Source organism: Rhipicephalus microplus, chromosome 5, assembly GCF_043290135.1.
Source record: "Rhipicephalus microplus isolate Deutch F79 chromosome 5, USDA_Rmic, whole genome shotgun sequence".
NCBI lineage: Eukaryota > Metazoa > Arthropoda > Arachnida > Ixodida > Ixodidae > Rhipicephalus > Rhipicephalus microplus.
The window spans coordinates 93774976-93799735 of NC_134704.1; the positions used below are offsets into that span (position 1 = coordinate 93774976).

The 24760-nt window shown below is 39.7% G+C and overlaps 1 protein-coding gene across 9 annotated transcripts in view; it reads right to left on the minus strand.

The window, feature by feature from the left end:
• The window catches only part of LOC119174335 (cytochrome b5 reductase 4), a 323373-nt gene that overhangs the window by 13000 nt on the left and 285613 nt on the right, over positions 1–24760 (minus strand). For all 9 annotated transcript variants that reach the window (XM_075895768.1, XM_075895763.1, XM_037425194.2 and 6 more), the window contains 9 exons: positions 23605–23689; positions 20069–20137; positions 19917–19962; positions 13568–13722; positions 11895–11927; positions 10491–10616; positions 6297–6437; positions 4562–4705; positions 651–798 (listed from right to left, as the gene is read on the minus strand). In XM_075895768.1, the coding sequence (XP_075751883.1) occupies positions 651–798; positions 4562–4705; positions 6297–6437; positions 10491–10616; positions 11895–11927; positions 13568–13722; positions 19917–19962; positions 20069–20137; positions 23605–23689 (947 nt within the window). The remainder of the gene's footprint in view (positions 1–650; positions 799–4561; positions 4706–6296; positions 6438–10490; positions 10617–11894; positions 11928–13567; positions 13723–19916; positions 19963–20068; positions 20138–23604; positions 23690–24760) is intronic.

Genomic DNA, 24760 nt, shown 5'->3' on the forward strand with positions numbered 1-24760 from the left:
TCAAAGTGTTAGTGAATTCATTAAACGGTGTTTTGAACTACGCAGATGGAGTTAGCTGATAGTGGATCGTATACCTACTGAAAAGATAAATTAAACTGATTAAAAAATGCTGCACCAATCATTGCAGAAGCATTTCAGGTTTGTAAACCAACAGCAATCGATGTAGTTTCCTCAATGTGCTCTCATTCTGCTGTAAACATGGAGGAATATTTTTTATGATAGAAATTTGTAACAGCCATTTATTTTCTTTCTTGTTTTTATGCCCTGGCCATATGTACTGCCCTTATGTAGTAGATGCAAGTCATTAGTGCCTGTAAGAGATTTGGAACTGCCTTTGCAACACAAGAAAACACTTGAGAACCCTGCTTTACAGCTGGCTTCTATAAAATGTCTGCCTTTGAATGCACTTTAAAATAATTCATGGCTTTCAGCGAAGTAGCAGCTTAGCCCCATCCGCTCAATTCACATACACTGCTTCACGCAGCTGAAGGCTGCCGCCTTAAGCGTTCCTATTTTCACATAGATAACTGTTATCAACCAGTTAAAATTTTGAGTAGGGGTAATGCACCCGCCATTTGAGATCATTAGGACGTGCAACAAAATCTGGCATTTTGTGTGCTCTACGACATAACAAGAAGCATTTTTCTCACATTTGCTTGGAGACAAAGATCCCCCAATGCAGTAGCCGCACCATCGGCGTGAAGCCCGTCCCAGCGGCAAGAAGAACGAGGTTTTGACAACTCTGCAAAGTCGACAGCTCGAAGTCCCCTTCGGTGTCTTTCATGTCAACTTTGTCACCTGCACCAGGCAAAGAATATCAGTCAATGGCCAGCTTTGAATCCTCATATATGCCTTAGTACGCAGCCAACAAGGAAAATCAGGGACATTACTTGTTCTTTTTAACTGCAGTATAGAGATTAGTACTTAAATTTAAAGGAAAGAAAGTAAATGAAAACGCTTTCCATAGGTGCAATCTGAAAGACCAAATACAACTTTTTTCCAATAGTTACGTACTCCAAGCGGCAAGAGCCATAAGCATAGTTGATGGCTTTCTGGTCGACGTGACAGCGTGAGAACTTGTGTTTTGATTGATTGATATGTGGGGTTTAACGTCCCAAAACCACTATATGATTATGAGAGACGCCGTAGTGGAGGGCTCCGGAAATTTAGACCACCTGGGGTTCTTTAACGTGCACCCAAATCTGAGCACACGGGCCTACAACATTTCCGCCTCCAGTGAGAACTTGTGTTTTCCTTCACATTCATGGCCTCTGAGGTTTCAGAAATGTTGAGCCATCAAAAAAGTTTTGGGGTGGCACTGTTGTGGAGTTTTTGAGGGCACATACACAGAAGGCATCTACGAAAAAGATTTATTTTGTACTACACTCGGCTCTCATTAATTTAAACTCGAAGGAACCTGTGAATTTTGTTTGAATTATTAGAAGTTCTCATATATATATGACTGTGGGTGAGGTGATTTGATTTGATATGTAACGTTTAACTTCCCAAAACCACCATATGATTATGAGGGATGCCGTAGTGTAGAGGTGGGTGAAGTGACACCACACATCATGATTATGCATTGATTTTATGTTTTTAAACCTTGACTGCATGCAATGAACATAAAGCAGAAGTGTTGGGTCCACAAGCTTATTGGCCATTTCCTGCTGATCAGACCTTTTAAAGAAATCGGGAATAGCCAACTGCTTATTTGCTATATGTGCCTTCAGCACAAAGCCCTCTATACCAGTTGAGAAGCATCACGGTTTACCATGCATATGCTCCGTTTTAAACATTTGTTTACAAGCAAAGCCTTTTTCCTAAGGCCCTGATTTTCCATTTTTATACATATTATTATACAAAGCATACAAACTTTTAAATAGTAGTGGGAAAGCAGCAGACATTTTCCGGTATGGAACCGCAAAAAGTATGAATTGACTGAATGATGGAATTTGAATTAAGGGGCTTTTAAATGCACAGAAAAAATACAGGGCCGACCAGAAAATTGAATTTTGTTTGAATTCATTGAAAGTATGAATCATTAGAGTTTGAATTATTGCGAGTCTACTGTAATTTCAGAGTGAGGGCTTCAACCCAGCAGACTCGATGCCTAACGTAGCATGCAAGTGCTTATTGGCCAGCTGCCATTTCAAAACAAACGATCATGTACAAGGCGACGCCCTGTGGCATAAAGGGTGTTCCTCATTCGCCGCATCGGCTACAAGTAATCCTAACACATGCACGGATTAGACGCACATGAATACAAAAAAGAAACTGAACGAGGGGACCCCCTCCATCATGCTGTTGGTAAGGCACCGGAAGAGCAATTTCAAAGTTGTGGGTTCTGATTTCGCTGATGAAAATGATGATTGTTCGTCCACTTTATTTCCAGTCAAGTCAAATTTTTTACACTACTGTTAAAAACAAATAATGTTCCTGATGTTTTTCTTGGCTTAATTAAGTCCGTTGCTTTTATTGGTTGTTTCTAACAAAGAACTGAGACTCCCGAACAATACTCTTGTCGTAAATGCCTTAGTTGTTACACAAAACTCAAGTTTGATGTGACCACTTAGAAAAGCAATGGCACGGTAAAATTCTATGGAGCTATCAGTTGTATGCCTCCCTGTCGCACTATGTTTTCGCACTTGTTTCACTGCAAAGCCATTGAAGAGTTATACAGACTACAAAAAGTGCGACTTTTGGTAGTGCTAGTCTAGGAAGGCTGAACTTGGGCTTAAAAGACAATATATATATATGTACATACTTGAAGCTCAATGATGTGTATTAACAAACACAGTTCGAGTAATTCAACTTTGAGTTTTTAAGCCACCTCTGTTGGCTAATAAAAAAAGTTTCTATGTACATGCCAGAGTAACTTGAACAATATGTGTTTCCACAAGCATTCAAAATTACAAGCCAGATCAGTCTAATGTGCGACCTAATTCAGACAGGTATTTTTCTCACTTTGAAAAGGGCTAATTTTCTTTGTCAAATACAATTATAACAAGAACTAGTTCTAATTAATACAGTAACCTCATATAAAATAAACACGACTTTCACAGATTCAGAACTTAATATATAACAGGAATAACCACATAAATTAAAGAAATACTGGCTGGAAGTAAGACAAACGGGCTTTGCAATATTTCTATCAGACACTCCACCTACAATATAACAAGACTCCAAAATTACAAATAATAAAAAAATGTAAATGTAAAAATGTAATGAGCATGATAAAGAATGCTTCCAGCTATGTCGATCTGCATTGAAATGTTTACTGATACAAAGAGAAAATGACAAAAAAGTTCGTTTCCATTTTGTTTCGATTACCATGATTAGGACATTGTGTTTTTGTAAAAAGAGTGCACGCTATTCGTATAGCGAGAACTGAGAGCTCAGGAAGGAGCAGACACTTGCTGGTTAAATGAAATTCACTAAAAATTTTGGGATTCTATGTCTGGACAAATAATGCTGCATATGCAAGCAATGTGACAAGACTATGTCATTAATTGTTTTCTTTGGGAGATACGCACATACTATATCTCTGCCCACGACCTGCGGATCAGCAGCCGAGTACCTTATCCACTAGACCCCTGCGCCAAGGCTGACATAGACTCTGATTTGAAAGTGAATAAAGTAATCATCTAAAATGTCCCAATAAAGCTTTTGTTCACTCTACATCACTGTGAGAAGCCTTTATCATTTTTTAAGAGAAAAAACCTGATCAGCCGCCATCTAGGATTTTGCAGCACTTCCGCGCAAACACCCCCTCCTCTTCACCGTGACCATTATCACCACTTGCGGGGAGAGGGGTGTCACTTGCTCGGAATTTTACGGTAGTCTTGCCTTTCAAAATGTGTCACAATATGTCAAGTGTACGTGCAGGTGGCAGCACATTAACTCTAGTAACTGCCACTTGAACCATCACCATCATCAGTGGTTATTTGTGCCTTCTTTTACAAGTACTGACAAGTTCACTTTATGATCATCCTGCACAGCCTGCAACAGCAACTCTGCTGTGACAGTTTGAACGACAAAAAGAGCACTTCATTAATGCTTAATTTTTCTTTTTCTGTACTAAACTGTTCAATGTGGTTTGATTTTTCTTAATAGATACATTGTTATTAGCATAGAAATGCGCAGTGTACAAACATGATGCTTAGTTAGGAAGAGAACACCTCTCTCCTTGGAACTCCCTGTCAATATTTGTGCCTCTCTTTCATTTTATCCCTTCCTTTTATGTGAAAAGTATGTAAGTGGCCACTCAATAAGCTGATATTTCTTATTTCGTTCAGTTAGTAAACTCATTTTTCTTTTATGTGCTCAGCAGGATGAAACATGGAAATAGTGCACAAATAGAAGTGTTGTGATCCTATATGCAAAGCCCAGACTTCATAAATTTCTTCTATCAATCTGTCAAAAAGCCGCTACATATTAGAAATTTTCAAAACCCTCATGATCCAGTCACTGTTTGCATTCACACACCATATTTACTCAGACATCAGAGAAACATAAAAATTATTTCGTATAGCCCCCCGGATGCTGGATTCCTGCCACATACCAATTTCTAGGGCTTTCAGCAAAGAAGTCAGGGCCCCATCAGGGTAGATCTTGATCATCAGGTGTACCGTCTTCCCATCACTCGCTTCTTCGTCGGCTTTTAGAGCAGGGATGACCGGGGTGTAGCTCCGAGATATTCGCATTCCTTCGTTAACGTCGACAAAAGAACAAAAGAGTATTTCACATCTATGCAAGTTCCTAGAAATCATGCATCGTAGGCATCATCAGCTACACTTCTTCACAGCCCTACTTGAGTGCTATAAGGAATCACAAAGCTAGTGTGATGATTAACGTCCTCTGGACTACCAATTTCGCTCCATTCCCCATGAAAAACACAGGTCAATTTAAGCTTTGTTACAATTTGCCATTGATTGTGCATTAATGTCCAAAGTGACAGAAAACTTGAATTACAACATTACGAGTCATCTTCCATTTATGCATGTCCCAACGAAGGATGGCAAAATTTGCATCCAGTAATGTAGAAAACTAGCATTTTCATTTTTTTATGGCGCATTTGAGCTGCGCTGAAATTTCTATAAAATAATGTAGGCACAGTGAAATAGTGACACATGAGAGTAAATTGCATGTTGATGACATTAAACAACTATGCCAGAAGTGAATAATACAGAATATAATACTTTCAACAATATATTCAAGCCATATTTTTGTATTATAAACCACATTGAAATCTTAATACAGTATTCATAATTATAGCTCTAAACCACAAAGTAAAATCTTTGCATGCACAGAGCTTGTTACAGAGTATGAATTATCATTTTATAACCAGTAAATTCCTATACTATGCTAAAGGGCTCAATATTTGCACAAATTGTGAACGTATCTGTGTATACAGATGACATCTTGCAATAGTGCTAAGTCATTTGTGAAATATGTACTCGCATTTACAAATGGCTGTTATCTGATTCAATAGAACACTATTTGAATTGACATTCGAAATTTCTGAATGTTCACACACCGGTGTAATTTTTACAAGTAGAAGAAGCTTACTTGTACGAAAATAATTTCATGTCACTATATGCAAAATAATTTTGCGTATAGCTTTAATTATGTGAAAATAAGTTTGTTATACCCAAAAAACTTATTATAAAGGTATATTCCTATCACTATATTTATAGCAAAACTAATTTTCACTTACTTCGTCAAAACTGATATTTCGTTATATCCTGGTTTTTTTATTTTGAGGTCTGAGCATATAAAAAATGTATGCAAAAAAAAAGAAAGCAATAATCATAGCCCTTTCCATTATTCCCATCACTTTTAATATTCTCACGACGCGCAACTGGTTGCAACAATCCGGCTGGTTTTAAAGGTGGCGATTTTCGTCGTTGACAATCGAGACACGTGCGGACGTAATGCTCTACAGTGCCTGGAAGCTTCGGCCAGTAGTACTTTTGTTGGATTCTGGCCAATTTGCGCGTGTATCCGAGGTGGCCGGAGGTTTGCTCATCGTGGCCAACCTCCGGAGGGAGGCAAATGCCGCATTCAACCTGCAGAGGGGAGCTCGCACAGCCAGAGAAGAAGACGAAGCTCTTGGCCGATCCTCTTTCCGAGCGCCTTTCATTTTTAATTAAAGTGAGCTCTTCTATATCGAACTCCTGCTCTGCAGGTTGAATGCGGCAATATAATAGAAAAAAGCATGTGTTAAGCATAGTTTTTACCAATTTTTGGAAGAACACAAGGCAAGATATGATCACAAAAAGCATTCTTTTACCGACCTTTCACATCGTGCTCAAGTGTCACGTGATGCCCAATGGGTACCCACATATACGAGCCTTGCGGCAGCGCAAAGGTGAACAACGTTGTGTCGTGCGTCACGCTGTCTTTATTCACTAAAGTGGAACTACGGGAAAAGCTCTCTGGAAGCAGAGAAAAGAAATCACGCATCACTCACACGGGTAGTAGTCTGGCAGCACCAAAAACATTCAGTTTCCATTTGTAATACTTATTTGTGTCTAAGCTAACATTTTTTTATGCATTTTACAACCTATTACAAAATACCTTTACATACGTGATAGTATAAAAATAGAATAGAATGAAGAAGGTGCTGGATAGAAGAGCCCATATATTGTGATAGTACATATAGCACAGTATACTCTCATTAAGTGTAATCTGAAGGGGCAAGAAAATATATTCAGTGTAACAGGAAAGCCCTTCACTGAGAGGTCAACCAAAGCGCAGTATTCATGGATGAAAGTTCTCCAGGACCAAATAAAGTTTATCTCACCTTCAACAACTGTATTAAAGGGAATTACTTCATTTAGACAGCCGTTCCATTTAAGAGCTTCCCGTTCACTGACAGTCTAATGTAAATGAAGCATTCTATTTAAGGTGCGACACGGTGCCTAAAAGCTTTCGTAACAATGGAGTTCAAGCTAGTTGTAATATGTGTGGCCTATCAGAAAACGATCATCATCTTAATGGGTATGAGCCACTGTGCGGCCCACCAGAAAACTGTTGCGACCATAAACGGGTATATGCCACAAATATTATGTGAATTCCACTACTCACTAGGGGTCTGTTAAAACCAAAATAGAAACACCCCAACACGGCACGAGCCCACCAGTGTTTTCGGCAGAGATTACCACGGCAAGCAGCAGCGACCCTACTCACTAGCACGGCTCTAAGTAAGTGAAAACTGAACAAGGCCGCAGTTAGCCCATCAAATTGCTGCGAAGCAATGGTGATGCGCTGACCCGAGTACATATGCCAAGGAATGGAAAAGGCAACAAGCTTGAAGGTCCACAAGAGGCGCGCACGCTTGGTTTCAGAGCAAGTTTCTCTCACTGGAGCTTGGACATTTGTGTAATGTTTGCCTCTGGTTTGACTCTGACCTCTCTACACTGTGAGTCAACGTAGAGACAGCCTAAATATAGATCACCTGTCTAAAGCATAGCAACAACCTAAAAGTGATCTAGAACCTGCATGACCTAGCTGAAGCCGAGAAACAGCCTAGAAGCAACCAGATAGTCTACAGATTTTTCTCTTTTCATTATTTCAAGCCTTGTGTAGCTTCGTACAAACTTTGGCACCTTTTTTTCTATTCTACAATAATTTAGGCAAAGCTCACTCATTTCTTGAATATTTTTATGCTGCTTTAATTTTTTTAGTACAACAAGTAGTTTTAATATTTCAAGTGCCCCTGGGAGCCATAGTCTGCCTAAATTAGAAGCCTTATAAAGTAACTAAGCCCATTAAGATAGCCTGGAATGAGTACAGTATGCAAGAAAACTATAATGAATGTTTAACGCCTGTTTGAACAACAGATTTGGTATGTTTAACATTTGTGAGTGAAATTCCACCTCGATATAGACTCATTTATGAATGATCCACATAACATAACTTTTGTCCAAATGTGTCTAGAACAACCATATTTGTTTTCTTGCATTCAGCACTCATTTTAAGTAATTTTGAAGTGTTTATTACTATGGAACGCTCAAAGTTTAGGCAAACTACAGCTCCAAAATATGATATCAAATGTGTGATATTTTAAAAACTATATACTATACCAGAAAAATAATTGCACATTTGAAATCTGCACACAAATTTACATAAACTCAGTAAGTTTCATTTCAATCGATAAAGAATTTAACAAGAATTTCATGATGCATGCCTCCCCGATGAATAATGCCAGCAAATTCGCAAATAACGTCATGACCTTACAGTAATGTCGATGCGGCCATTAAGAAGCGAAACTTTATGCGAGATTAAGATACCTGATAAGCGCTTTGAATATTCATATTCGCCAATAAAGCACCATCCATACGTGATAAACATGTGTTTGGGAGACTGTAGGATTTGTCTTGTTGGCGCAATGTGATTATGAGTGCGAATAATCACAACTGACGAAACGGGCCCAATGTCAGCACTTATGTCCTCCCTTCTGTCCTCTCCAGGCCTCCTGTGGGCTGCGCTGATTTGCACTCATAATTGCGTACTTGTGCATCTGGTAGAACCGAAATGCATGCGAGTACTCATTGAACAATGCCAAGTATTGCAGGAGCTGCGGTGCCTTTCCTCACCATCGAAATACACACCCCATATCTGCATATCAGACGCGTTATTTGAACGTCGCAGGTTTGGTTTCTTCCGACGACAAGTTATTTTTTTTTTGTGAACTTTTCTTTCTTCACAAATTCGTTACGATTACTTCCAATAGCATTCCCTATACTTTCCTTGGCATTATTGTCCATGAGTTGACATTAGCATTGTGTCAAACAAAGAAAACGGGCCCTTAAGTTTGCACTTGTAACCTTAGTTTTTAGTATGACTCTTTCGTGTCAAGAACCAATACCGAGTGAAACCACCTTTCTGCTTCCATCAATGTTACAAATGACACTGGAAATTTCAAAATCACCTTATAACATGCCCTGTAACGTCTTTTAGTGTTTTACTGCATTTGTAATTGCACTGCTTCTGCAGTACACTTGTGTCCCGAAAATATGGTTAAAAAGTTAATAAAAATATTCTTTGAAAGCTGCTTGTACAGCTGTGCACATCATGACAGCTCTTGAAAACGAAAACCACAACAAAAATAACTAATTTATTATTCATAAAATTAGGCACATAATGAAGCGAAAGAAGCTATAGGGGACGCTAATTGTACTGTTTTAAAAGGCCCGTAAACCACCCAGAGGTCGAAAGTCAGTTGTTGTGGGGAAATGGTGCACGAGTATACGACTAACACGGAGTCGTGAGAATTTTTGGAAACGAAGCAGTAATAGCGGAGTTAGACACATTTAATTATGAAAACCCTGACGACCACATCTTTCGCTCTTTCCTGCGCTTCCCTTTGCTGGTATCCTTTGCGACGCCGCTTTGTCCTTTCGACGAGCGCCGCTCCCAATCCCGCGTGGCATACGCCATCGCTGACGCGCTGCTTGAAACATTGTCTACACCTAGTTGCCGCGACTCCAACCGTTGACTCCGTCAGTTGTGTGCTTGTTCGCGAACCGTGGCTGGCGTAATCGTGCCGGTATAGGACCTGCATTGCGTCTGTTCTCCACATGTGTTACAAGCACGCAGGCAACACGACGAACAACAACAAGCAGCATGGACAGCTGCTTGCAGACTGAATGAAAGTCGTGAATCTTGCTCAACTGCTCACAGCATATTTGGCATATTTGGCGGAGGCCCGAAAGGCGCGGAAAGGGGAGGGATTGTTTCTTTGTGGCGCGCCGACAGCTCGTAGTGCTGCCACGCGCAGCATCGTTGATCATGCCGGCATTGTGCACACGATGTGCGCATTTACTTGAAATGCTTGAAAAAATATTAGAAGTGATTTACAGGCCCTTCGAGTGTATTGTAATAATTGTGATATAGATGTGAAGAAAGTGAAAGACAACATGCCAATAGCAGGGACAATACACGTAAGACAGTATCATGAACGTCTCCTCACTTTTCTTTGCTTCTTTGTCTGCTGGTTTTCATTGAGGTTGTGTCAAACGAAGAAAAAAGCCTTCAAAAATTTCTTCTCGAAATTTAATGTGTGTAACAAACATCTCAATATGCTTCTGAGCATATTTTTATTGCCCGATTGAATAGTATGCCTGAGTTTTCATTGTAAAACAAATTTAAGCCAACATTTGTTCACTCAATTTTCCACCATGTAGCTGTGTCTGCCTTACGTTGCACAATGTTTCAAATAGAGTGTACTCGTCAACTGGTGAAATGAGAGCTTTCCAAGTACACTAGACATGAAACAGTCGATGTTATGATTTTCGACATTCCTGCCAGCGGTACGGTATTGTCAACAACAACAAAAAAAAAAGGCTCACCAAATCATTAAAAATTTCTAACATTTTCTGTAGCAACTTGCTTTTGAATGATTGTTGATACACAACATACCGAGGCTTCACTTTCAGCAAATAGCATTCTTTGGTGCCTGAAAACAATATTAATAATAAACTTACCAGCATTTTTCAAAGGCACTAGCTTGTTGTGGTCGGCTAAAAATGAGCCCAGGGAGGACCAAGAGACGCAATTTTTTTCCTTCACTAGCTGGATTTCCAGGCATTTTAGCTTGCACTTTACCTGGACTGAAGATCACCACAAAACAGTTTGTTACATTACTGGCCACTCAAAGACAATAAAAAATTTAGAGCACGCTTGACCTTCACCTTCAATGGTGTGTGTGATAGCGCATGCACTAAAAACATGTATGGCACAACACGATTGAACAAATTCAGGAAAAATTCAGTTTTCTGAGAGCTAGTTGTATCTAAACTGTTGATGTCGACGGTACGTCGTATAGTAATTCATTAGTACCATTTGTCCAGAATATTGCACTAATGCAGAAGGTGGAGTTAATCATATACAATGTTTTACATAATGAGACCTTTGTATAGCATGTATCAATATTATGTATTGTATATCGAAATATTGTTTGCACTGTCCTACTAGCTTACACCTTTTGCATCACTAAGCCAGTTTGATTTTAGTGCAAATTTTATTTCTTATTATAAAAAAAATGTGCCTCTTGTTTAGAATGATCATTGCTTTAAAATAACATAATAGCTTGTATTGCACCAGAATTTCTTTTCTTAAAAGAGAAATTGAGCACCAAAATTTCATAAATGGTAGATTTTATTTGAATAATGCATCTTCATCACTGAAATGGGGCCATGGCAGCCGGGAAATGAACACGAGACCTCTAGTTCCGCAGTGAAACAGTGTAGCTGCCAAGCCAATGTATCGTAACATTCAAAAGTTGTGGAGGTTTCGTGGACCACAGTGTAGTTACATGTTCCTTTATAAATGGGAACGTATACTGACAATATGGTATATTAATCTTCTCTATCAGGAAGTGCTACAGGAAATGTAAAGTTGAAACACAAACCCGGTACTGAACGACGTTTCTAAGCTCATGACAGATTGTACAATCACCGCATAAGTGTTTCATCTAAAAAGATAACATTTGGATACATTTATTTTAACTCTCTACTCAGGTATACGTACATTACATCAGCCGGTTTGATTTAGCGCAAATAGTGAAACAGAGAGAGCACTGTGGCATCAGTTGGATGTAACAGTGATGCTAAGTTTTATGGCCATTAACAGAAAGATTACGAGTTCTGAACTTAGCTACATCATCCCTTTAGTACAACCCAGCGTTCGGCACAATCTATTTCAAGGTCGTGATTGCAACACGCCCTTCAAGGTAACCTTCCCAAGCATGTAGCGATAAGAAACTGGTATACCCGTTGTATAACGCTGGTCAAATGTGCAATAGTGTGGCAAGATTCTATGAAGGCCACTAGTAAATATGTATGCAAATAAAATGCTGCTTCAAGTAAGGGGAGCACATCACTACTTACCATTATAACTACTATAAACATTATCTTGCAATTCTGAAAAGAAGAATAAGAACAATTTTGTTGAAGCAAGCAATAAAAACTTCCTTCATTTCTTTTAGGTAATGCAGCATATATATTAGGACAGAGACAATATTTAAGAAAAGAAGATCTTGCAGAAACTGTCGCAAGAGCTTCAATGTAAGCCTTGCTTTAGTTTTGTAGCACACGAACAAACATAGACAGAGAAAGAGGGGACAGACGCTAACTTGCAACAATGTTTATTCTAGAAAAAGGTAACCATATGTACATACATATATATATATATATATATTAATAAGATCTAACAGACTAACAGAGTGTCTGTTAGATCTCTTTATTATTGTGTCAGAACACGGAAAAACGAGCCCTTAGGTATGCACTTCTTTCTCTTATTCATATATATATATATATATATATATATATATATATATATATATATATATATATATATATATATATATATATAGACAACATTGCCTTTCAAACATTATGACTGCATACACTTTGCAAATTCACATATCCTTACGTAGATAGGTTAAATCCTTACACGAAAGGGCAGTCGATGGTTTAGGAATACTGTTATCTGCCAGCCTATCAATCATTTCAGCCTTGACAATTTCGTGGGTCAGCTGACCTCTGCTCGTGCCGACGATTGAACCACTCATAAAAAATGCGCATGCACGTGGAACTGACATTGTCACTTGAATTACTACTGCAATTCCTGCAGTGGGCATCGAGAAACCCACCTTTTTTTCTTTCACGTGGTAGCAGTGTTTCGTTTAACATTCACTGATGCACCACCCACTTTGATCCCCATAATCCTTGCCCCATGTCAATGGAAGCTTGTACCCAACTGCCTCACTGCACTCTATAAACCAATTTTTATGTTTGGTTTTGCATTCCTGCTTGTCCGATGAGGCAACTTAGCCTTTCGTGGGCTAGAAAACTACAGTATTACGTACCAACATGCCCAAAATGCAACGTTTCTAATGTAAGCTGGCAGTGTTGATGTGAACGATTTATTCGTTAACCCGAGTTTCAACAAGTTGCATATGAGGGCAAAATGTAGGGCAGTAAAGAGTTTACAGAGGATGGATACTAAAAGGCTGAGTACACTTCTGCTAAGGGTTGTGATACAACACCTAATTGTCCCTTTAGGAATATTTAAATTCCAAGAACTGAGCAGTAAGAGGGAGGCATCCATTTCAAGGAAAATCTTCTCTTGTCTATTTTTACTTACTTCTCAAGCCCTGTCTTCTGTCAGCATTCTTTGACTCGCCAGGCCTTCTATCTTTTTGTGGGCAGCCTTCTCAATACGTAGTCTAGAATAATAATTTTTTAATACAGCTGAAATAATTTTAACTTGAGTAATCAAACCTCTTTGCAACAATGTTGCATTGGGCACAAAAATTCCTTCATTCCATTCAAAAAGTCATTTTATATTTATGTCCATTCCACTGCATCAAAGGCAAGTTTTTCTTTTGTTTAGTTCATTTTAATGAACAATTCACTATAACCGTATTTGTTCTATCGAGGTTTGATTTTATGTATTTACACAGTGTGCCAGATATAATCATAAAACCTCTGATATGCTGCCGAAGAATGAGTGTTACCTTCACAACTCGTACCATGTGCTACAAGAATGCGTGGCTTACCAACATGAAAAAAGTAAAAATATTTCGAGAGCCGGAGTCGTATCCGAAGAGTCTTTCCCGATAGGTCTGCCACAACTTTATCTTCTTCAATGATCGCATCACCCATGGACTGGATGGTGATGGTGACCGTAGAGTCGTCTTGAAACCACTCGTAGCTGCGAGAAGTGAGAGCATCATGAAGGCACAGAACCTTTATATAAGGAAGCACATTTCAATTTGAACAAGGCTACTTCAAATTTTAACCGATTCATTACGACGTTCATGAACCTATCTTCACCACTGATAAGAAAATTAGGTTAATGAAGCATTGTGTGAAGCCTTTATGTGGGAATTAATAGTAATTGATGCAAACACCAAAACTTGGTATACAAATAGCATGTAAGGCCAGTAATTGATGCCTATTCTATAAATAGTAGTTTTAGCCAGGCACAGATGGTGATTCCATATAAAAACCATCATGAGGGACCAACTAAACACAACACACACGAAGAGACAGACGAGTACAGGTGCAAACTACCAACTGGCTTTATTCAAGGAACATCGACACCTTTATTATATCAACACCCTGTGCAGGGGCACTGCCACAACAATCACGAAAATTTAAACCAGACGTCTGGTTCTCGTCTGGTTTAAATTTTCATGGTTGTTGGTTCTGCCCTTGTGCAGGGTTTTGATATATAAATATGTGGATCTTCCTTGAATAAAGTCAGTTGGTAGTTTGCACCTGTCCTCGTCTGTCTCTTCGTGTGTGTTGTGTTTAGTTGGGCCCTCACGATGGTTTCTATGTCAAAGCGCCATCTCGCCCAACAGTCAGCTCTTCTGAAGTTGACTCAATAATTTTCTCAAAACGGCCTCGTTCTGCCCTGTAGGGAAGAAAAACATGAAAGCCTCTATGTACATTCATGGCATATTTCCATTATAGATGTCTTGAATGTTGTTGTACTGGTAGCCTTCAGCAGTGATTGACATCGCTCCCTGCTACGTATTACAATACACCCGCTGAAGCACTTCTGTAGTCGTTGCATTGCACTGCAAGACAAATTTTCTTTTTTTGACGCTGAGTAGACTGCAGTCACAGGTACAAGCTGCTGTTTCTCGTGAATACCAATGCACTTGTACATTGTACTGTGCAATAATGCTGATTCGGAAACAGAAACTTGAACCACATATTAGGCATTTTGCATAACACATGCTTTCTTATGGTAATAAATAATAAACACAACAGTGGTTCATATCCTCAATGACAATGTTGGTCCAAACCTATCTTCAAACTTTAAACTAATTTAATAATTGCATCATTATTACCTGAAAAAGTTTATCATTCGGGCACCCTGCACATTCAAAAGACTGCCATTAAACCAACCTTAACCCCTTCAATCTCTTTACACAATTCACTAAATCAACTGCACACTGTGAATAATGACTGTTCTTGCATTTATGTATAAATTGCACTTAACCACTGAGCACATACATAAAATTAGATGGATTCCAAGGACTCTGCAATGCATTTCGAACATGGGAATAAGTCATGGTAAGTGCAAGACAAGGCTGTGTGGTTACCCGAGAGATATCTATTACTGTGTCGCACAAAGCAGACAATCAGCATTTCACTTATGCTTCACTTTAGCGCGTTATAAATTCCCAAAATATTTCGATACACCCACAATCAATGGCAGCATTTCTTTTTAAGCTAACAGAAATTCTTATTTTCAGGAATAACAATTTCCACCAAACATGGTTTTTGTATTTGTTAGTACAATGCTTAGTAGGTGCATAAAAAGTTACTATATTTGAAGGCACCACAAAACACATCTATTTCATAATTGTGACTTTCAGCTGTTATCTAGTCAAGTATTTCCTTTACTCTCTAATACACATGTACCGCGACATATGCTCGTGTTCTGCTCATCATCTTTTTCTCATGTGCTTGATGTCATATGAATAATTTTTTGCGAGCACCAGTCATCATTTGGGGTCTGACAGATGTTGGTGCAGCGACACTCTGAATTCCTGTACTTTCCCTCTCAGTGCTAGCTGATTGATTGGCTTCTTGCGTATCAGTTTCTGTCGTTCCTTCTTCAAGTCTAGGCGAATTCGAGACCGTACTATTCTATGGTCACTGCATCGTACCTTGCCAATCACTTCCACATCCTGCACGATTCCAGGTTGTGCACTCATTATAAAGTCTATTTCGTTCTTATTTTCGCCATTAGGGCTCCTCCATGTCCACTTGCGGTTTTCTCGTTTTTGGTAGAAGGTATTCAAAATCCGTAAATTATTGCGTTCTGCGAATTCTACTAGTAGCTCTCCTCTGGCGTTTCTAGTACCGATGCCATAATCTCCTACTGCCTGGTCTCCAGCCTGCTTCTTCCCTACCTTTGCATTAAAGTCCCCCATCACTATAGTATACTGTGTTTTTACCTTACTCATTGCCGATTCCACGTCTTCATAGAAGCTTTCAACTGAAGCGTCATCATGGCTGGATGTAGGCGCGTAAGCCTGTACTACCTTCATCTTGTATCTTTTATTCAGTTTAATTACGATACCTACCACCCTTTCATTAATGCTATAGTATTCCTCTATGTTGCCAGCTATGTTTCTGTGAATTAGGAACCCCACTCCCAGTTCTCTTCTGTCTGCCAAGCCCCTGTAGCAAAGGACGTGCCCATTCTGTAGCACCGTATAGGCCTCATCTGTCCTCCTAACCTCACTGAGCCCTATTATATCCCATTTAACACCCTCTAGCTCCTCGAATAGTACAGCTAGACTTCCCTCACTAGATAAGGTTCTAGCATTAAACGTTGCCAAGTTCAGGTTCCAATGGCGGCCTGTCCGGATCCAGAGATTCTTAGCACCCTCTGCTGCGTTGCAGATCTGACCGCCGCCATGGTCAGTTGCTTCGCAGCTGCTGGGGACTGAGGGCCGTGAGTTATTTGACGTAAGCATGTGGGAGGTACTCGGCTCTTAGTGAGGAAACGAACCTTAGCGTAGATACAATGAATGATAATCTAACGAGTATCATTACGGAGTGTGCAGTGGAAGTTGGAGGCAGGGTAGTTAGACAAGACACTGGCAAGCTTTCCCAGGAAACGAAGAACCTAATTAAGAAGCGTCAAATCATGAAAGTGTCAAGTACAACAGACAAAATAGAACTGGCAGAGCTTTCGAAGTTGATTAATAGACGTAAGGTATGCGATGTAAGAAGGTATAACATGGAGAGAATTGAACACGCTCTGAAAAACGGAGGAAGTGTCAAAGCATTGAAGAGGAAACTTGGGATAGGCAAAAGTCGGATGTATGCACTAAGGGACAAAGAAGGCAAAATAACTACCAATATGGATAGGATAGTTAAAATAGCAGAGGAGTTTTACAGAGATCTGTACAGTAGCCGTGACAACCACGGCCTTAATACTATAAGAACTAGCAGTAACCCAGATTACACCCCACCAGTAATGATAGAAGAAGTCAGGAAAGCTTTGGAGAGCATGCAAAGGGGCAAAGCTGCTGGTGAGGATCAGGTAACATCAGATCTGCTGAAAGATGGAGGACAGATTGTGTTAGAAAAACTAGCCACCCTGTTTACGAGGTGTCTCCTGACGGGAAGAGTACCAGAGTCTTGGAAGAACGCTAACATCATCTTAATACATAAGAAAGGAGATGACAAGGACTTGAAGAATTACAGGCCGATCAGCTTGCTCTCTGTAGTATACAAGCTATTTACAAAGGTAATTGCTAACAGAGTAAAGAAAACATTAGAATTCAATCAACCAAAGGAACAAGCAGGATTTCGAACAGGCTACTCAACAATTGACCACATTCATACTATCAATCAGGTAATAGAGAAATGCTCAGAGTATAACCAACCCCTATACATAGCCTTCATAGATTACGAGAAAGCGTTTGATTCAGTAGAAATATCAGCCGTCATGCAAACACTGCAGAATCAGGGCGTAGATGAAGTATATATAAACATTCTGGAAGAAATCTACAGGGGATCAACTGCTACCATAGTGCTTCATAAAGAAAGCAACAGAATACCAATCAAGAAGGGTGTAAGGCAGGGGGACACAATTTCCCCAATGCTATTTACCGCGTGCTTACAGGAGGTTTTCAGAAGCCTAGAATGGGAACAGTTAGGGATAAGAGTCAATGGAGAATACCTTAGTAACCTGCGCTTCGCCGATGACATTGCATTGCTGAGTAACTCGGGGGACGAATTGCAACTCATGATTACGGAGCTAGACAAGGAGAGCAGAAAGGTGGGTCTTAAAATTAATCTGCAGAAAACGAAAGTAATGTACAACAACCTCGGCAAGGAGCAGCGCTTCGAGATAGGTAATAGTGCACTTGAAGTTGTAAAAGACTATGTCTACTTAGGGCAGGTAATAACCGCAGAGCCGAACCACGAGATTGAAGTAACTAGAAGAATAAGAATGGGGTGGAGCACATTCGGCAAGCACTCTCAAATTATGACAGGTAGATTGCCACTATCCCTCAAAAGGAAGGTATATAACAGCTGTATCTTGCCGGTACTTAGCTACGGAGCAGAAACCTGGAGACTTACAAAGAGGGTTCAGCCTAAATTGAGGACGACGCAGCGAGCAATGAAAAGAAAAATGGTAGGTGTAACCTTAAGAGACAAGAAGAGAGCAGAGTGGATTAGGGAACAAACGGGGGTTAAGGATATCATAGCTGAAATCAAGAAGAAGAAATGGACATGGGCAGGGCATGTAGCGCGTAGACAGGATAACCGCTGGTCATTAAGGGTAACTGATTGGATTCCCAGAGAAGGGAAGCGGGTTAGGGGGAGACAGAAGGTTAGGTGGGCAGATGAGATTAAGAAGTTTGCGGGTATAAATTTACAGCAGCAAGCACAGGACCGGGTTAACTGGCGGAACATGGGAGAGGCCTTTGTCCTGCAGTGGACGTACTCAGGCTGATGATGATGATGATGATGATGAGATGTTGGTGAACTTAGGATGCACCGCATAAAATCTTGATAGGCCTCGGTGCAGTTACTGCGAGAGCTTTATGAAACACGCATAAACAGGCATGGTGCTTAGTGTTAATTTGAAATGACAACTTCGCTGCGTGTTTATTTGCAGAAAATTAGACGTTCTACACAATATTCAGAGTTCTGTAGGAAGAAGCTTGTGCACAATAAGGTCTGGGAAATTTGCTGTTCTTAACTGAAGTCTAGGAGTAACAAGGAAAAGGAAATCACAGCAGACAAGCAAGCAGCGTTACAGAGGCAGCACCTGAGCTAAGGCTTATTTAATATGCGTACAACACTTCACCCATTTCCTACACATAACGTGTAGGATGTGGCATAATCTTGAATTTGATCTGTACAGATCTTATATTGATGAACGATGATATCTCCCTTACATGTAAAGTATACATTTAGATAAAATAAACAAGTCAATTTGTTCCTTCTTTTTCTGGGTTTGGCTTTGTACAAATGCAAGGTCAAATGAGAAGTGAAGCTTCTTGGCTCCATTTCTCTCTCTGCTTTTTCTGGAAACATCAGGCAGTGTACATGCGCCTGTAGCTATTCGCAATTCTAGCTACTTGATATGATATAACAAGGTACAAAAGATCTGTTCATGCTTTAGTACTTTTTGGTGTGTATGACTATCCCATGTTTATCACTCATCAATAATATTAAATGAAATTTATTCTTCCACTTGAGGCCTCGCAATAATCACAACATTTTTTATCAACAATCATGCCCTGTGTGCTACGAAGCTGCCGCCACCCCACAAAATATTTGTGACATTTTTTGACTGCAAGCCGGCAGTGTCAAACATAAAGACAATACAAGCGAGAGAAAAAAATAATAATAAATACCGCGGCATAGTGACGTACCGTGGACTGAGCACCGAGGGCAAAGACCTGCCTTTCCATAGCCACCCCCACTGTGGCAGAAACCGCGGGAACATTGCGGAAGGTCTGATGGATAAACACTGATCGCCAGTGATTCCACTCATATTCAGAGCGTTCAAATACTTCTTGCAGGAGGATATTCGAGAAAGGATGCCCTTCAATACCAAGTAGTACGTTGCACAACTCTGCTGAGAACCGTTGTGGGGCCCATTTAAACTGTTTCAAAAGTAGAATGGCACAACAAATATTTTGAATTAATATCGGAATTAAATAATAAGCGCTTACTTGCACGGAGTCGTTTCGACTACGCCTTATGAGCCTGGCTAAATACTATTATTCTATTTCTACAAAGCTAGAAGGTTATGGTCTGGAAACATGCTGTCCGTTGGTCGTGCAACAAGTCGCATTGAGGTCAGTGAGAATTCTACAGGAAACTAATGTTACGAATGACGGACATGCTCACCTAACAGCCGGTTTAGGTGACGTCCCTTCGCTGATGTCTGGAACATCTGAGTGGCATGAAAGACAGGAGAGAAAAACAGAAATGTTACTAATGCTACCTTGTTATCTGTGAAACATTACATCATTGCTAGACAAACATTAGTTCAGAGTTACCTTCTGAGGTTGCTGTGTCCGTCCATTGCAGTTTCTTGATAAATGGTATCCTTGGCACTGGGAAACTAGCTGGAATGGAAGGGGAAAAAAAAGCGATGCACCTAATTTGAGTGTTAGCCAAAAAATGCAGGGTGCTGGTGTTGATTGTGAGCTGCCTGTCAAAGACAATAACACCAAAAAAGTCACGTGGTTCGATAAGCTATTTGAGTCCTAAATAAAACAAACTGACATACACTTGAACTGTATTTAAACTGATCACCTATAAATTATGTGAGACCCCACTCCAAAGAATAGCAGAATACCATGGCATTGCATATGAGGGTGATATGAGAAACTTTCCTGATTAACGTAAAAATCTGAGCAAGCACACCTCTTACGGTGAACGATAATGAGAAAAGATTTTGAGGGAGCATCTAGCTCAGTCACCGACCAAACTTCAAGATGTCGGTGGAAGAGCCTCTAAGAAGAATGCACAGCTGTGTGTCTAAAGAAAGGCTTTATCGAATATGCATGCACTTAATGTTTTCACTGCAGTGAAGAAAATCTTGTGTGAAATTTCATGTGTTACGATAAAAGAGGAAATAATTATTATGTGCATTACTAGGTCCATACAAGGAAAAAAGATGTTCTTTAAACTTTCCGACAATCTGTGACAGCTCAGAGTGCCACCCTGACGCATCACACTATATAAGTGCTGAGAATTTGTGTGCATTTCTGGAGACTCTCAGAACTTGGGTTTCTAAGAACTGCTGCTGTAGGATTCTGTGATGGAGATCAGGCGGAAAAAAAAAATTATGAGAGAGGAGAGGGCGTTTGCTCGGTCATTGGTACATATTTCATATCTCCCAAATAGGGGAAGAGACACTTGCTCGAGATTTCATGGTAGTTATGTAGAATGCCCCAAGTTATTGTTCTATCCACACACGTGAGTTTTTTCTAGACAACAAACATAATCCTACATCCGCACAATGCAGGATTTTCTTTCCCTAGACTCTGTCCTCTTCATGAAGTTTAACACACAACCGAAACATTGTCATTTTAGTGCTATTGCGGAGATTCAATGTACTAAATAGCAGAACGTACTTCATGTACTTTGAAAAGAGGGACTTCGTGGGCACATTCCAAATAAGTAGAATGCCATGAATACGCTGTGAAGGAGAATTTTTATGAAGGCAGAAAAGCTTGCACATAAATAATTAAAAAAGGTAATTTCTTGTCAACAGGGCTAGTTTCGGTAAAGTTTGATAGCTCGTCATGCTATCTTGCTTCTTCACACAAAGACACAAATGGCATTTTCACGGCCTGCTTTTCTTTACTCATGATTGCCAATTAGCCTAATGTTCAGTCTCTGAAATATGTCCGCCTCTGCATGCAGGTCACAGAAATGAGAGTTGACTCGCGTGTCTATTACATATTTATCTGAATTAAAGAGTAGTGCATTCACAAGTGCATTCTGACACTGCTATTTCTAAATGCAGTGAATTTTCGTTGATCCATCTCTGTTTGCCAAATTTTCCATGTTGCTCATATGCTCTGAAATGCCCGTCCCATTTCATTCCCTTACTGTCATTTGTAATAGCTTATGAATTTTTCACATACAATTTTCTGGCTCTAACATTGAAATTCTCTTTCAGCACACCTTCATAAATGGAAGTTATCATCTACATACTGCATTTGTCTCTGCTTAGATTAACAAATTTCCCCAAAGTAATTACAAGCTCAATAACAAGCACATTAAAGCAAGAAAGCACAGACAGTCAAAAGCAGCATGCAGCACACAGCCTACCAGCACATGAATTGTGCAGGTGAAATAAGTGAAAAAAGTAGAAATAGCGACTCTGTCCACCGTGTGATATGCCATTTATACAAGGAATGAAAAAATGTGTGCACTAAGCTGCACAAAGCGCATTCACAGCAGAGTTCCTGAGCATGTACCGTATTTACTAACTAGTCCGGACTTGGCTAGGCTTTTATCCTCTCATCTCTCCATTTCCCAATTGTTGCTTTACTATACCATAAATGCCTAGGCTTGCTCTTTTTAGCTTTTTTTCAAGCTTTTTTTTCTATCTCTTTCTTTCTCTGACTTTCTATCTTTTCTTTTCTTTGTCTTTCTATCTCTTTCCTTCTCTGTCTTTCTATCTTTCTTTATTCACTTCCTTCCACTCTTGTCTTCTCTTTCTTTTAATGTCTTTCTCGAAATCTCTCTGTAGTCGTTTTCTTGCCCTACATCTTTTCAGTCTTTCTTTCCTTTCTTTCTACCAATTTCCCTCTTTCTCTTCCCTTCTATCTCTTTCTATACCACAAAGCCAACTTCGACCATAACAGCTCTGCTGTAAGGTTTTCTGCCCAAGTGTTAATTAACAGTGCTGTTTTGGTACTTATATTCTCGGCACTATGCACCTTCACAAATTACACTTGCTTGAATGCACATCAATAAAAGGTAATCTCTTAAAATGCGTCATTGAGTGGCCTCTTAAGCAAAATAAAGCCGGTGAATGGAATGGTGAAAATACCCATGTCGCCTGTGCCACCATTGAGGTCACATTTTGCTGTCATCATGTGACATCATTCACATGTGACGTAAATTAGTGAAATCATCATGACATTCTTGTGATATGAAACCTGGCATCAAACAACGATATCCCCACAAACACTAATCCCAGGGTTCGTACAAAACTGCGTGAGATACAGAAATCTCCAGGTGGGGAGAAACAATGCAAATTACAAAGAATGTTTTGGTAATTTATTACATGTCTCTCACGCAGAGGCTCATTATATTTTGCAAGAAGTGCAGTCCCTGACTGTACAACCTCATGCATTATCTAGTGCGCAGTAGGTTTTCCCCTTCAATTTATACAGAGCGTAACATGTTGACAGACTTTGTTTCGCAAGAAGTGCAGTCCCTGACTGTACAACTTCATGCATTATCTAGTGTGCATTAGGCTTTTGCCTTCAATTTATACAGAGCGTAACATGTTCACAGACTTTGTTTCGCAAGAAGTGCAGTCCCTGACTGTACAACTTCATGCATTATCTAGTGTGCAGTAGGCTTTCGCCTTCAATTTATACAGAGCGTAACATGTTGACAGACTTTGTTTCGCAAGAAGTGCAGTACCTGACTGTACAACTTCATGCATTATCTAGTGTGCAGTAGGCTTTTCCCTTCAATTTATACAGAGCGTAACATGTTGACAGACTTTGTTTCGCAAGAAGTGCAGTCCCTGACTGTACAACTTCATGCATTATCTAGTGTGCAGTAGGCTTTCGCCTTCAATTTATACAGAGCGTAACATGTTGACAGACTTTGTTTCGCAAGAAGTGCAGTCCCTGACTGTACAACTTCATGCATTATCTAGTGCGCAGTAGGCTTTCGCCTTCAATTTATACAGAGCGTAACATGTCGACAAACTGCATGGGCTGACCCTGTATATATTTTTTTCTGTGATTCAGTTGCATTGAGCCAAGCATCACACTGACTCCGTAATCCTTGAGTGGAAGTAAAAAAGGAACACCAAGAAAGTTTTGTGCTCACTCACATTTACGAACTTGAACGGCAGGGCCAACAACCTTGCCAATGAGGCACTTCTCGAGCATGGACTCAAAGTTTACCCACTTGTGTACCTGCAGGGTGTTGAAAAAAACAGCCGGACCAAAATTAGGCAACACCAAAGTCACAATTTGGAATAACCAAACAAGTTGTGCTGAAAGAGTTTGTGCAGTAAGTTACGTAAAGCTTTAATAATATTAATTTTAGGGGTTCAACCATGTAAACCTTGTCTATCACAAGAATATATTGCGTCTTTACAACAGTTTTCCAATAAGTATATTGATCGATCGATTGATCAATCAGTCAATCACTCAATTGAATAAAAAATAATTTGAATCAACTCTTCAGCCACGGCTAGAAGGAACCTTTGGGAATCCTTTCGTCTTACATCCTCCAGTGGTGGTGTGATATCCTTCAGCCGCTATCAGGTTATTGAAATGTTCCCCATTGCTCCAAAACGTTTACATTACAGAAACAAGCCATTGCAGGAGGCTAAATCCGATAAGCAGGCACCCAAACATTACGATGGAAGGCAGAACACTGCAAACCACAAATCTATACAGACTTTTAAAGAGTACTGGTATTGGTGCTACTAAAATTCAATGCCCCGCCTACAGCAAGAGTTGCTGCATAAAACACCCATAATACAGCAAAGGTGTCTGCTAGTTCTCATTAATATTGCATATAACAAAAAAAAAAACGAGCCCTTAAATTAAAACTTTCTTTCATTCATACTATGGCATACATTTCACTAACTCAGAAGGCTGCACTGATGCTTTCAAATTGAGTTGTAAGTTCAGAATTTGCAATTGATGCTCTTTCCAAAGAGCAAGTGAATTCACCTAAATTGCCCCAAAAAGGTGTTTAAACAGAAGCCATTGCCAGAATTTATTGGTCATCATAGCTCGAGAATTTCAGTTTAAATCTAACCTTTCATGGATTAAAAGCAGGAATGAACGTAGCGTGCAGTGTACGTAATGAAAACTATAGAATAATTTCGGCTATCCAGGGTTATTTATCATGCACTCAAGTCTAAGCGCATAGGTGTTTTCGCATATCAGCCCTATTGATATCCAGCTTGCAAAACTGGGAAGCACAACTTTGCTCTCAGTATTTCAATGACTTAGCCGCTAACAGCCATGGGG